This window comes from Pelmatolapia mariae, linkage group LG8 (genome assembly GCF_036321145.2).
Source record: "Pelmatolapia mariae isolate MD_Pm_ZW linkage group LG8, Pm_UMD_F_2, whole genome shotgun sequence".
In the NCBI taxonomy this organism is placed as follows: domain Eukaryota; kingdom Metazoa; phylum Chordata; class Actinopteri; order Cichliformes; family Cichlidae; genus Pelmatolapia; species Pelmatolapia mariae.
In genome coordinates, this window is record NC_086234.1 from 28,658,473 (window position 1) to 28,672,301 (window position 13,829).

Consider the following 13,829-nt stretch of genomic DNA (forward strand, 5'->3'; position numbering starts at 1 on the left):
TCTTTAAAAATACTACCTGAAAAAATAATACTTTTAGAAAAATTTACAAGAAACAAGACATTTTAAGACCACCTTAATGACCCACTGCAACCCTAGTGCTCCAAGTCTAACCTTAAACTGTTCCTCAGACACGACCAGGAGGTGGTGTGAGCCCTGCATATCAGGTGCGCGAGCCAGGTCGTGAGCCACCTCCAGGGGCTCAGGGAGAGGAGCCCCATGTCCATCTAACACCACAATACCAACAACAGGAGCGCGGTGCATCAGCTGAATCTCCTTGGCTGAAAATAAAGGACGCAAATAAGAGACAACTTTACAAGAGGAGAGCAGAGCTGAGAGATCAGGCCACCACAATGTTAAACCTACATAGTTGAGCTGTGACAGGCTCATCTGCTCTATGCTCAACAGAAGGAAGGCGAAGCATGTAGGCAAACACACAGCCACCATTGGTCCCTGCCCATAGGGAGGGTGTGTTATGTGAACCTACAAGAAAATGAGGAGACACGTAAGGAAATTGAAACAACCCAAAGTTCTGCCCACTATTCATTTCTGTAGCAAGTGCTGTTTACGTACTATAGTACACATTTAACACACAAACTCACTGTCAGAGAGGAAGGTGTCAGCAAAGTAGAGCGTCCGTACTAGGCCAGTGAAAGAGTCGTCTGAAGAGCGAGCTTCAATTTTCCTCTGGACGGGAGCCAGCTCCATCTCTGCCAATTCAGCCTCCAGACGAGCATTTGCCTCTTGGAGCTGCTTAGGCAGATATCAATATATATAACACATGCGACAACGGAGAAACACGGAACAGATAGCAGGGTCCTTTTTATGATCCTACCTTAGTAGCAGTGTTAACATGTTGTTTTCTTAGAGAGACTCTGCTACGTCTGATTCGTCTAAAGGATTGTCGCAGGGATTTCTTTATGCTCTTCACTCTGGACAGAGGACCCTCCATGGCCAGCTGATCGCTGGGGTTTAGTGTGCACCTAAAAGTTTGAAAACACAATATTAGCACATATGATATGCAGACAGCTGCACAAATACTTTGCTTACTCCTAAAATGTAACGAACAAAGACACAACAAGGCTACAGTTTTTCTAATAACGTGTACGGTGACTTGAGCATGAGTGACTGATATATTAGGTTGGAGTAACTGAAGATTTCCTTTGAACATGATGGATGACAGCTGGGACCTGGGCCTGATGCATGAGTGATAACTGATGGATCACTGGGTGGTATCTGGGCTGCAGTCTCAGGAGTGGGTGGTAGATAGTACTAAGGCCAGCTGCATGAGTCTGCAGGTCAGAGTGACCTGCTGAGAGCCACAGAGGGCAGGTGTGTGTCGCTGTCATAGACTGTCTTGAGTTTGTTTGCGTAACTGTTATTATGATAGCCATTATGGTTTAGATTTTTTTTGGATCAGGTTTTATCAGGTAGTGGTTGGCACTGTTGCCTTGCAGCAAGGTTTGAATCCACCATCTGGGTGAGGCCTTTCTGTGTGGCGTTTCCGGAAGAGAACAAATGATTTTTTTTTCTCTGTATGTATTATTGTAGGGTCTACCTTACAATATACAGCCTTGAGACGACTGTTGTGATTTGACGCTATATAAATAAAATTGAACTGAACTGAATTGAATTTTCTACCCAATAGTTAACGAATGGTTGTATCAGTTTTAAATTTTGCAAGTTTGAAAGCTTGGCTACATCCAACTTGCTTCTTTGTACATTGATCAACACTGAGTGAAAACAGCCAACTACGAAATGAAAATGATGGCTAAAACACATCCACTAACATGAAACAGATTTCCTGGAAGTTGTAAACACAGTATAGACACACACGTTTCACATCTTTCTTAATGCTTCTCCTTACTTGATCAGGACACTGTTCTTCTGTTGGTAGTCATATAACCCAAACCCATGACTGGTGCCAAAGGCTATCAGCTTCCACTCTGAGTGCAGTGTGAGAGCAGTGACCACAGCTGGGGGCTGGCACTGGACAACAGCAAAGGGCTGGAAGCCTGCAGGAAACATCACCGGGTCTTCCTGGATATCCAGCTGAGTGTGGCCCTGTGAAGGAAGACGACTATCAAATGCTGGAATATGTAGTTGACGGTGTAACAATAGAAAGGTTTTATGATAGCTTTCCAGGAATGATTTTAAACAAAGTAAATTGGTAAACTGCGATTGTATCTGCTTTTCAGAGCACACATAGTAAGCTAGTTATTATTGTAAATGCAGCATTTAAAGCCTTTTCAGATCACTTATTTTTGTATACTGTATATATAAACACCGTGATGTTTCTGGATTCTGCAAAGTCTCAACTTTTGAGTTTTGGCTGCTGCTTATTTCTGGAAGTACAACTGACCTTATTTAGACAAGAGGGTGGATTTCTTAGTTATTAATGCTACTTAGCTTGGTTACAAAGTTGCATTAATTAAATCTGCAGGTGCATGAACCTTTATTCATTCAATCATTTTTTGTGCCAGACTGCAAAACACTTTTTGAGGGAGGCATCTGTAGAGAATGAAAACTCTGTTGGAGACAGAGTAGCACTTAGTAAAACTTCTATACAGCATCTCTGAGTGAAATGCTAGTATTTCATTAATCTGTTACCTTACCCTTGATAAGTGCATATGTGTATGTGTACAGAACCCATACAGTATATGGATGTAGCTGAGTCAACTGGTGTTGGCTGGTAACTTAGCACTCGATTGCTGATATGTGTAGCTTTTCATTGTCATATTTTTCTGTTCCAGGTGGTGTATGTTTTTTTTCCCCTTTCTTTCTGTGTTTTTTTCTTACAGATTACATTCTGCTCTATACTTTTATTATATTTTCTCCGTCTTCCTTTTTTTCTGCCTGCCAGTTTAGACATTGTCACATATAGTGTAATGCAGTAACACTTACAGAAATGAATAAATAAACAGATTAAAGAAACACATGAACAAAAGGAACCTACAAATAATTTACAGAGCTGATCTTGAAAAAAGTTTCACAATGCAGGACCTAAAACATACGGGTCACGTTACAGTGGCCAGATCCGTCCTTCATAATGTCTACAGCTGCTGCATGTCACTGTAAAAAGATAAACAAACATAGCGAGTAATCAGTTCTGTTCTTTACCTTCCATCGAAATCCTTCTTGGCCTTGCAGCAAATCCACAACTTTAGCCTCCACGGTTTGCTCTGCTGCCTCGTCATTCAACTCCAACATTAGGATCTGCAAAGTCAAAATAACAGTGGGAATAATCACAATAATGTGATATCAACGTAGGCCTACACACACACACACTCCCCACTCGGTCTGCAGACACAGTCTTTATCCTTCAAGGTTAGACAATAAGGATTGTCTGTAATATTGCATTCACATCTTCTTGTAGAACTTCAAGAGGTACTTTATGTAGTCTTAGTTAATCAGCCACAGAGGGTCCAGTTTTCCAGTTCAGCCATGATCCTATCACACACGATGCACCAGTTGTACTTGGACCTGGTGACCCAATCTCGGAGGGTGGGAATGATGACATCACCCCCCTTGAAATGACGTTTTGGCCAACCCTTGGCATAGCATTTGTGTTGTACCTCGTTGATCTCTAGTTGTGAGGAGTTTCTTCCAGCTATTTGAACACTGAGCTACTAGTTGTTTTGCTGTTAGTCTAGATATTGGGTGTGATTCCATAGGTCCCACATCCACTTCATGTAACCCCTTCCACTGTGAATCCTTGGTAGTAGCATTCCAACAACCCCATATTCTCATACCTTGTGGACTTATGCCTTCTTGTCTTCTGGTTCCTCAACACTGCCGGTATAGCTTTAGTTACACTTCTCTTGCATATATTCCAAGGTAGGCTTGAGTAGCATGGGGGAGTCTTACTGGATACACATGACACAGCATGACAGCCTACCTGGAGTTTGTCAAAAAGCACCTAAAGGACTCAAAATTCTCTGGTCTTATAAGAGAAAGATTGAACTTTTTAGCCTGTAAGCCAAAGCACTATGCCTGGAGGAAACTAGCCATTATAATCCCTGCACTGAAGCATGGTGGTGGCAGCATGATGCTTTGATTGAGGGAAAAGAGTGTTTATGAAAATAAATAAATCCAACACTGAGCGTGAAAAAACTGACTTCTTAAGCTCTACTACGCCTACATATGCAAGAGGGCGTAAGAATCAACAGAAAAATCTAAATTTCTCTCAAACTTCTACAGAAGGTCAAAGGTCAAGAGCAGGCGTTACCATATATACTGACTTACTAGCAAAGTATAATTCTTAAAACTTAACTCTTACTTGTCAAGTAAGAGTTTACCTTACTGATGTAAGTTAAGTACTTAACTTACTCTACATCAGAGATATGACTTAGCCCAACATGGCATAGGTCTGTTGTAAAATCCTCAATAGTCACCTGTCCCGCAGTGCCAGCTACAGTCAGATAACCACTATATTTGCAGAGATGGATCTTCTGGATGCCGAGCCTTGGGTCATCACTGTAGGGGTCAAAACAGCCAACCTAAACAGAAACATGACAAGGGTGAAATTTAGAGTAACACCTCTACTTCCAACTTTGCCTAATATGCTGCTATGCAAGACCTTGATTAACATTCCTCTTTTACATAAATCTTAACATAAATAACTGCTGTTAATTTAAAGTAAAATAATGTAAAATAATATGTTAATTTAAATGCTAATTAAGATTAATTATAAATTCATTAGCACGGTTGCCTCAGAGCAAGCACGTCCTGGGTTCTAAATAACCATCTGGCCAGAAGCTTACTGTGTGGAGTGCCCTCCTCCCACAGCCCAAAGACATGCACTTAGTGGGGTTAGGTATACATAGTTTACTCAGGAATTATTAAAGTATTCTGATTCTGATATTAGTGATTCAAAATTGCCCATTGATAATTTTTTTGCATTTAAGAACACTTTTTCTTAAAAAACAACAACAAAAAAATTATACACACACACACACACACACACACACACACACATACACACACACACACACACACACTCTAATATTCTAGTTCTAGTTTTGTTGAGAAATGTTGTATGCGGTCAAACTTGGAAACCTTGCCATTTATAAAATGCTAACCAACGAGCAGCTCATTTGGAAGGACCTGTGTTTTTTCTATTTGAATATTTATCATTGCTCATTATTAAGACAAAAGTATTTCTTATTCGATTACTCAATTAATTGATGGAATTAGTGATAGAATACCTGAATAATACTTAAAATAAGTCCCAGTGTAGTGACATTTCTTTATATTCATCTTAAAATATAAATGAAAATGTTCTTTTCTATAGATTAGATTACAAAAAAACATACCTTTCTAAATGGAGGCCATTCTCCTTCAGTCCCTTGGTTCATGTTGTCATTGGGGTCAGCATCTGTGTGGAATACTCCAGCTGTGCTCAGCTTGTACATGGGATAGAGACAGACTCCTGATGCATCCCAGAAACGAACTGTGCCATCCTCATGCCTATATACACAACAGTGTTAGAATAATTTTTACAACTTCAAAAAAACCTTTCAATAAATGTGAATGAAGGCAACCGTACTAACCCCGTGAGGAGCAGATCTCTCTGTGGAGGATCTGGGGCCAGGTTCTGACCTCCTGTTACTGGCCACGGCTGACACGAAGAAAGAAAATTAGGTAGAAAACTTGATGTCCTCAACCAGCATCTTATATTCAAGATGCACCATTCCAGTTATGATGAACAGCCTTTTAGGGGATTCTTTAGAGTCTCATACAGTGGTAACATTTCCCATCAGTAATAATATTGGCACTTAATGGGGTGACTGTATAGCCTGTGTTTTTACAGATTCACAGAAAAAGTGAAAACCTGTCATGCAGTCAGAGAAAAATTAATATGACGGGACATTATTTTCAATTTACAAAGATTTTTACCTTTTTTGAGTAGTGTGCATTCTGATGCTTTCCAGCAGCGAGGATCCTCTCCCACAGTTTGAGGGGAATGGTGGAGACATGATGTGAGCATGTTATGGCTGAACTATGAAGGGGGACCAAGTAAGGAGTCTGTATGATGGGCCAGCCCTCAGTCTTCAAGTCAATAACTACCAGCTCCTCCTCCACCAGGACAACCAGGGCACTGGGATTTCCTGCAGGAAGATACACAGCAGCTAATAATCTGAGATCTGGGATATGCTTGTGTCTCTTGTAAAAACTGCTCTCCTTTTTCTGGGCTGCCGTGATGAATAAATTACAATTACACAAGAGAGTTACGTTCAAATTTACACAAACCCTTGTCATTTCAAACTGTGGTAACCTTGCCTTTTCTGGCAAATTGTCTTTGGCTACGTTCACACTGCAGGTCTTAATGCTCAATTCCGATTTTTTGATCAAATCCGATTTTTTTGTCTGCTTGTTCACACTACAAATAAAATGTGACAGCAAACGCGCTCTAGTGTGAACCCTCAAAGCGGCCCGCGTGCACAAAATAAGACGTCACACGCAACGCGCTCTGTTTAGGCCCAGACCAAAAAGTACTGTTTGACTGATAGCCCTTAATGTAAAGACTTGTTTCGGACTTCACGTTTCACAATTTTGCTTTAAGTTATAAAGTTATTTTGTTATTTACAAATGGCCTAATAATGATCCTTATTGCTGTTTTAGAGGAGCGGTGCTTCAAAGGATAGCTGCTGTATAATCTGCAGAATCTGCAGATTATACAGTACAAATAAAATGTTCATGTTTCTCCAACGTTGTCTTCCCAACAGTTTCACTGACATCTACACTGGATGGCCAGGAAGCGTTCGCGATGTCTTATCGGGTGCTTCTCCGGCACTGATAATTGGCATCTGTCTCATGTCAGTGACGTAAAAGACGGATTTAATGCGACATGACCGTTCAAACAGCAGTCGCTTTCTGAAACATCAGATATGTATCGGATTCAGTAACACATACAAAAGTGACCCAGATCGGATTTGAAAATATCAGATTTGTGCTGTTCACACTGGCATACCATGATCGGATATGGGTCGCATAGGGTCAAAAAAAAATCGGATTTGATGCGCTTTCGCCTGCAGTGTGAACGTAGCCTTTTGTCTGTGTGTGGTGTGGTCAGGTCATCAGAGATTGGGAACACCTGGGTACAGTATTGGTTGGTATAAGAGTACGCTCTACTTGTTCCCTCATAAAGAGCAATTCCTCTGCTCCTGAGCATCATGTGCTGTAAAACTGTTTTTTTTTTTATCCAAATATTTAACTCACCAAGATAGCTCATATGCAAAATGCCAACCCTACTGACTGACACATCTCATGTTCAGCTCAGTTAATTTCAAATAAAGCCTTTTATTCTTTTACCTGACTAACTGCATCACCTACCGTTACTTGTTGTCGCTTTTTAGCCAATTGTGACATAACAAATAGCACTACATGGTTCAAAGCAATTAACTGATGTCATTCACTTTCTGATAGGCCCAAAAACTCTTGACTGTTAATGAGTGTTATTTTTTTTCTAATGGCGGATTTGACATCATTTGTCTTTTCTACATTTGGTTTATGAGTATTCCCCCCAAATAACATCAATATCATGATTAATATAGTTTTGGCATTTAAACTGTGTTCATTAATGTTTGTTCACTTATTATAACTGTGTCCTTCTACACAGCAACAAAGTAACAAAGTCTAAGTAAGTTAAACACTGAAGCAGTGTTCCCCTGTGTATTTAGTATGTTTGTGCGCTCTTTATAGGACCTAACAACATCAGAGACTGGGGAACATAGATCTTCAATGCTGTTAAATACTTTAAGAGTCCCATATTTAAATGTGCTGTAATTTTGTTGCCAGTAACTGAGTTTGTTGGTGTGTGTGGCCTGCCTGTGTGCTGCGGTCCATCTCTAATGACGAAGAAGTCGATGATCCTGGAGGTAAAGTCCAAGGCCACGTGTGTTTTACCATGGATCACTGTAATACAGTGTCTGTCCCCATAACTGGCCCTGGGCATACCACCACTGAACAGCAGGAATGGAGGCCTACACAAACACGCAAACATACGTACACACAAGGTTCAAGTTCAGTTCCATTTGTTCAGTGATTAATGTGTAACAGCGGGTCACATAACATGTCTGAGAAGTTAAATATTAGAAAGGTGACGACATCACTTTCACTGAAGGAAGCTGACAAAAAGATTTATTTCATCGGTGGATGACGTCATCTTACCCTTCTTTTGTAGGGAGCTGAACTATTTTAGAAATGGCCTTGCAGGGAAAATGTCCTGCAATTATAAAACACAAGTAACCATGAGCCCTAAACCTTTTTACTTTGTGATTAATAAAACGGTGGAGAGCTTCCGCTTTACCATAAGGAATGTCTGATTTCTCTTCCTCATTCGTGTCCTGCCCCCCCACCATCCATCGACAATAGCTTCCATCGCTGTGTGAACTCAGAATGTACTTTCCGTCCTCAGTCCAACACACACTCTCCAGTTGCTATGGTTAGATTACACAGTATTCAGTCAGTTTATATATTGGCAGCTGGTATTCTGTTCAGGCGTACGTTACATGACAGGTACCTGTGTGGCAGGAATGTGCTGGATGGCAAGTTTTTTCTCCAAATCCCAGATGACCATGAGGCCACGTCCATAGCCAATGATGACCTGATCTGGATCGACCGGGTTCTCTTGTAAGGCCTCAACATGTTCTAGGTTTCTGCGACCGATGTAGTCATCAGGTACGCTGTACACAACAAGCAGAGGAAATAATTCAAGAGAATATCAGTCTTATTATTGATGCACAGAGGATGACAGGCAATATATTCTATTATACTGTGCAGTGTTGGGAAGGTTACTTTTAAAACGTTACTCCCCAACACTGATACTGTGTAACAGCAGTTTAGCAGTAACACTTTTTTAAACACTTGAAGTGAGCAGACTGATATTTATAATGTACAGAGTGCTCATTTCCACTGTAATACATGCTCTGAAAGTGACTAAAGAATAATGTAAATTTCCAGACACAAACTGTAGTGCTGAGCTACAATCTGCTCTATCCAGCATTCAGCCACGAGTGCAAACAGCAGCTAAATACAATATTTTATGTGACGAGAAGGATATTTCTTGTTCCTAGCAGAAAACTAAATTTTAAAACAACAAAACTAACGCAACAATAGGTGCTTTCAAACAGAAAAAACTCCCTCTAGTAACTGTAGCAGTTTCACTTTTTTTTTTTTATGTCTACGCTGCAGAAACTAACAACTGTCATAGTTCTTAGCAGCATATAGTATGCAACTGTCTGTAACATGTCTTTTAATTTGCCTACCTGCTGGCAACTTGGTCAAGGCTGATGTTCCTCTCTTCCAGCTCTCTGAATCCTGGAACTTCAACTACAAATACATGTCCACCTTCTGTCCCCAACAGCAGCAGCTCACCTGAGGAGTGGGCCAGTACTGCTGTCACTCTGGTCACGCTTGGAGGGGCACTGAGAGGAGGAGGAAGGAGAAAAGTGGCATCACTTGGCAACTTTTTGATCAAAGGCATTGGTAGATGTCCTGTGACCTGTACAACTAAGCAAATTCTACATAGTCATATCTCTTCTTTACCTGGCTTTACTTAGCTTAGCAAGTCAAATAGGCCATTTCTCAAAAGGGTTACTGTGGAGAAAGGAAAATGACAGGTGGAAATATGTGGTTTACCCAGGTGGTCCAGTCAGCGTGAAGCGTCCTATTTCAAGAAGTTCCGAAAGTCCATTGTGTCCTCTTAGAGTCCACATGTGCAAACTGTTGTCATCCAGCAAAGTAACCAGCTCAACCTGAATAAGAGTCACAAATAATCAGAGATATAACAAAATGTATTCCCTGATACACACTATTGAGAACAGCACTAAAGTACAAGCTCAATAAAACAAAATGCTGCTGGCATTCTATGTTGTGTGACTTCTATCAAACATTACCTGGTGGGGCATGAAGTGCACCTGTGTGACAGCAGCATTCTCATCATGTAGCCCCATGAACTCCACACCTGGAGCTCCATATCTGAACAATGGTTAAGCACAGACTCCATTTATCATAGTTGCAATCATACTAACATACTAGCTAAGCTAATGCTTAGAGCTAAGCTAATGCACATTTAGTAAGATATGGTCTATTTTACACAGAGAAATCCAAAACTTTAAGTCCTAAATTCAGGGAGGCATCTCAGTGTTTGAGGGGACGCCAAGATACCATGTAAAGGGAATTAGAGTCAGAAATCTTCTTGCTTTAGAAGTCACAACTTAGACCTCCTCTCTCCTTTGGGTGGCGCTGTCACTTGGTGTTCCCTCTCTCTGCAGTAGAGGATCACTTCCTGGTCCAACACACAGTGGTGTTTTTGTGTAGCAATTTAATTAAAAACTAATAGATAACTTATTTATTTCATAGTGTAATCTTCACATGCTTCATCCAAAGCACACACTCTGTGTATTCACTTGCTAATTTATAGTCACAGTATTCACTCACTGTGTCTTAAAGGACTCGCTAGCAGCATGCCTCTTCACCTGTCCCTCCTACACTTTCCTGCTCATTGTGTCAGATGTTTAGTTACTCCTCAGCCTCCTTTAGCAGTAATCCTACTTGTACTAAATGTCACCTATTTGCAGCTCTGGAGGCCAAGACCACTGAATTAGAGACTCTGCCTCGCACCCTTGAAAAACCCACAGCTAAGCAGGCCCCAGTAGCCAGTGCAGCCTAAGGTAGCTAGCTGTCCCCTGGCAGATTGTCCCGAGCAGCCGGGGAAACAGGATGGCTGGGTGACGGTGAGGAGTAAGTTTAGTCTTAAACAGAAGCCCCAGGTACACCACCAACTTGTTCATGTGTCTAACCACTTTTCCCCACTTGGTGACACACCCGCTGGGGATCAGACTCTGGTCATTAGTGATTCTGTTCTGAGAGATGTTAAGGTAGAGCAGTGCTTCTCAATTACTTTCTATTGCCCCTCTTAGGAAAAAGAAAACTTTTCCTGCCCCCAACTCTCCCTTGTGACTATAAATAATATGATTTGTCTATAAAATTGTTATTATAAAAGTACATCTCTGCATAACATTGTATCCTTATTAACATTAGGGAAAAAAGAGAAAAAGGAAATAAATATAGGTCAACTTAGAACAAAGAACATCTTTATAACATTGGTTTTTTTTGGTCTGTAACAGAAAAGATTTAATGTGCATGTAGTAGTACTGCAACTCTCTAAACTACTCCTACATTTAAAGTACATCAATTTGCCTGAAATTAAAAAAAAATCCTTATTTAAATTATAGATTTTTTTTTTGACCAACCTGAACCATTTGATTCTGAAAAATAAAATTAAACAAAATCAATGAATAAATTTTAATTGATCATCAACATTAACTACTACTACTCATTAACTACTCAGTAGACACACCGGTCTTTCCTCGTGTCCCACGATATTCACAATGAAGCCAAGCTCTACAAACTCTGTAGTTTTCTCTGGTCGGACCAGGAGGGACATGTTTAGCTGCATGTTCTCTTTAAATTGCTGTCTGAGTGGTGTCCAAAAGATGAAACTTTCTGGAGGAAACCTGGTTTTGTTAGGAGAGACGGCATCCATCCCACTTTGGATGGAGCAGCTCTCATTTCTAGAAATATGGACAAATTTATTAAAGCCCCCAAAATATGACTATCCAGAGTTGGGACCAGGAAGCAGAGTTTCAGTCTTACCCTCAAACCCCATCCCCTTAGAAACTGTGTCAGCTCCCAAACAGACAAAAAAACAAACTAAAAAACAGCAAAAATGACTTAAACATAAAAAAACAACAACCCACAAACAGAGAACAATACAGTATCCACATCTGCACCACGAGTAAAACAGTGAAATGTGAATTATTAAATATTAGGTCTCTCTCCTCCAAGTCTCTGTTAGTACATGACTTAATAATTGATCAACAAATTGACTTACTCTGCCTTACAGAAACCTGGTTACAGCAGGATGATTACGTTAGCTTAAATGAATCAACACCCCCAAGTCATTCTAACTATCTGAAACCTTGAAGCAGGCCGAGGAAAGGGTGTGGCGGGAATTTTCAACACCAGCTTATTAATCAACCAAAGACCAAGACAGAGTTTTAATTCATTTGAAAGCCTGGTGCTCAGCCTTGTCCACCCCAGCTGAAAAACTCAAATAACAGTCTTATCAGGGCAGGGATAACTCAGTAGGTAGAGTGGTGGCCCCCATAATCAGAAGGTCGGGGGTTCGAATCCTCTGTACGGATACCCTGAGGTACCCCTGAGCAAGGTACCGTCCCTACACACTGCTCCCTGGGCACCCAGTGGCTGCCCAGTGCTTCACTGAGTGAGTGGGTTAGATGCAGAGAGGATTTTCCCCACGGGGATCAATAAAGTATACATTATTATTATTATTAGTTATCCTCTATCGTCCACCTGGGCCTTACACAGAGTTTCTGTCTGATTTCTCAGACTTTGTATCTGGTTTAGTGCTCAGCTCAGATAGAATAATTATTGTGGGTGATTTTAACATCCATGTAGATGCTAAAAATGACAGCCTCAACATGGCATTTAATCTGTTATTAGACTCAATTGGCTTCTCTCAAACTCTAGATCTTGTTTTAACATATGGCATAGAAACTGAACATTTAACAGAGTGATGGATACAGTTTGATAGCCCCGGAGCGAGTGCCAATGGCCAGCAGCTTCAAGGAGGGACTGTAGCCCAGAGCACTGGGCTGGTGGGGGAATCCATGCTCCACTGTCTGAGGAGGAGAGTGAAAAGATGAGGGTGAGAAAGAACTTTGACAAAAGAGCCAAGGACAGAGACAAGAGTGTACAGAACAATACCAACTTTAAGAAATGCCCTCATACATCTCAACAAATGTCAGAATTCACAGCTAATGATTTTAATCAGAGTTTAACACTGTCTAATATTTATATTTATTTCACTGGCTCCCCAGTCCAATATATCACGCTTTTACTGGATGTTTTACTGGTCTGGAAAATTAAGTCTAGAACCCACGGACATGACCAACTACTATGTTTGCACATTTGGCGTACTCTGCCAGGCTGCGGCCGCTATCAGTCTGTATATGCAGGAGCAAAAATAAGAACTTGACTCAAACAAAATGTAAAAATACTGGTGGCAGGGAGTGGTAAAAATAAAGCCTAGTCACATAGGCTACATTTAGTACTTTGAGTTATCACATTTACAAAACTTGACATTGAGCTCAAGATCACTGAGATTCAAACTGGTCTAACTTTAGTAGATACACCTATGGTTGCAATTTTGCTTGCATTATCGCATTCACAACAATCCACACCACCTGCCAACTTGCCGGGCAGGGTAACGATAACACCTAACCAGCTTTCTACGGCTGAGGGGTAAAAAAAGCATTTACTCATAACTACTAGGGTCATCCACACAGCAAAGTAATGTTGGAAGGAAATGATAAAGTTAAAATAAGATTACAACAAAGGAAAGAGCACACAAATCAAAGTGCCTTAAGTGTCGTTGTTTACTGGAAGCAATCTTTAGCCACAGAACAAGCTATAATGGGAATCTGTCACAATGACACCCAACAAACAGCCACTATCACAGCAGCTAGATGTCTTTATGCCAAGCTGGCGAGTCGTATTAGAATTCTTAGTTTTGAAAACACGCCTGATTGCTGAGGATAAATCAGTCAGGAAAAAGCCTCTGTCAGAATAGTTTGGTTAGATGGTGGCATTGATAGGAAGCGAAGCTAGGGGGTTTGTTTTGGGCTTTTTTGGAGAGACCAGGAGGAATGAGTGTTTGAGAGCAACATCTCAGATTGGACATGTAAAGGTATACATAAATGTTCCAGTGTTAATTTTGACGCAAATTTTGATTTTGTTTTAGT

General features: G+C 40.7%; 1 protein-coding gene across 2 annotated transcripts in view; it reads right to left on the minus strand.

Moving 5' to 3' along the window:
* The window catches only part of llgl2 (LLGL scribble cell polarity complex component 2), a 46,196-nt gene that overhangs the window by 5,537 nt on the left and 26,830 nt on the right, over nucleotides 1-13,829 (minus strand). For both annotated transcript variants that reach the window (XM_063481741.1, XM_063481740.1), the window contains exons 3-20: nucleotides 12,610-12,707; nucleotides 9,897-9,978; nucleotides 9,640-9,755; nucleotides 9,267-9,425; nucleotides 8,522-8,684; nucleotides 8,309-8,438; nucleotides 8,170-8,224; nucleotides 7,828-7,982; nucleotides 5,896-6,107; nucleotides 5,550-5,617; nucleotides 5,313-5,466; nucleotides 4,392-4,496; nucleotides 3,118-3,213; nucleotides 1,865-2,061; nucleotides 833-980; nucleotides 600-747; nucleotides 364-480; nucleotides 112-278 (exon numbers count right to left, since the gene is read on the minus strand). In XM_063481741.1, coding sequence (XP_063337811.1) covers nucleotides 112-278; nucleotides 364-480; nucleotides 600-747; nucleotides 833-980; nucleotides 1,865-2,061; nucleotides 3,118-3,213; nucleotides 4,392-4,496; nucleotides 5,313-5,466; nucleotides 5,550-5,617; nucleotides 5,896-6,107; nucleotides 7,828-7,982; nucleotides 8,170-8,224; nucleotides 8,309-8,438; nucleotides 8,522-8,684; nucleotides 9,267-9,425; nucleotides 9,640-9,755; nucleotides 9,897-9,978; nucleotides 12,610-12,707 — 2,370 coding nt within the window. The remainder of the gene's footprint in view (nucleotides 1-111; nucleotides 279-363; nucleotides 481-599; nucleotides 748-832; nucleotides 981-1,864; nucleotides 2,062-3,117; nucleotides 3,214-4,391; nucleotides 4,497-5,312; nucleotides 5,467-5,549; nucleotides 5,618-5,895; nucleotides 6,108-7,827; nucleotides 7,983-8,169; nucleotides 8,225-8,308; nucleotides 8,439-8,521; nucleotides 8,685-9,266; nucleotides 9,426-9,639; nucleotides 9,756-9,896; nucleotides 9,979-12,609; nucleotides 12,708-13,829) is intronic.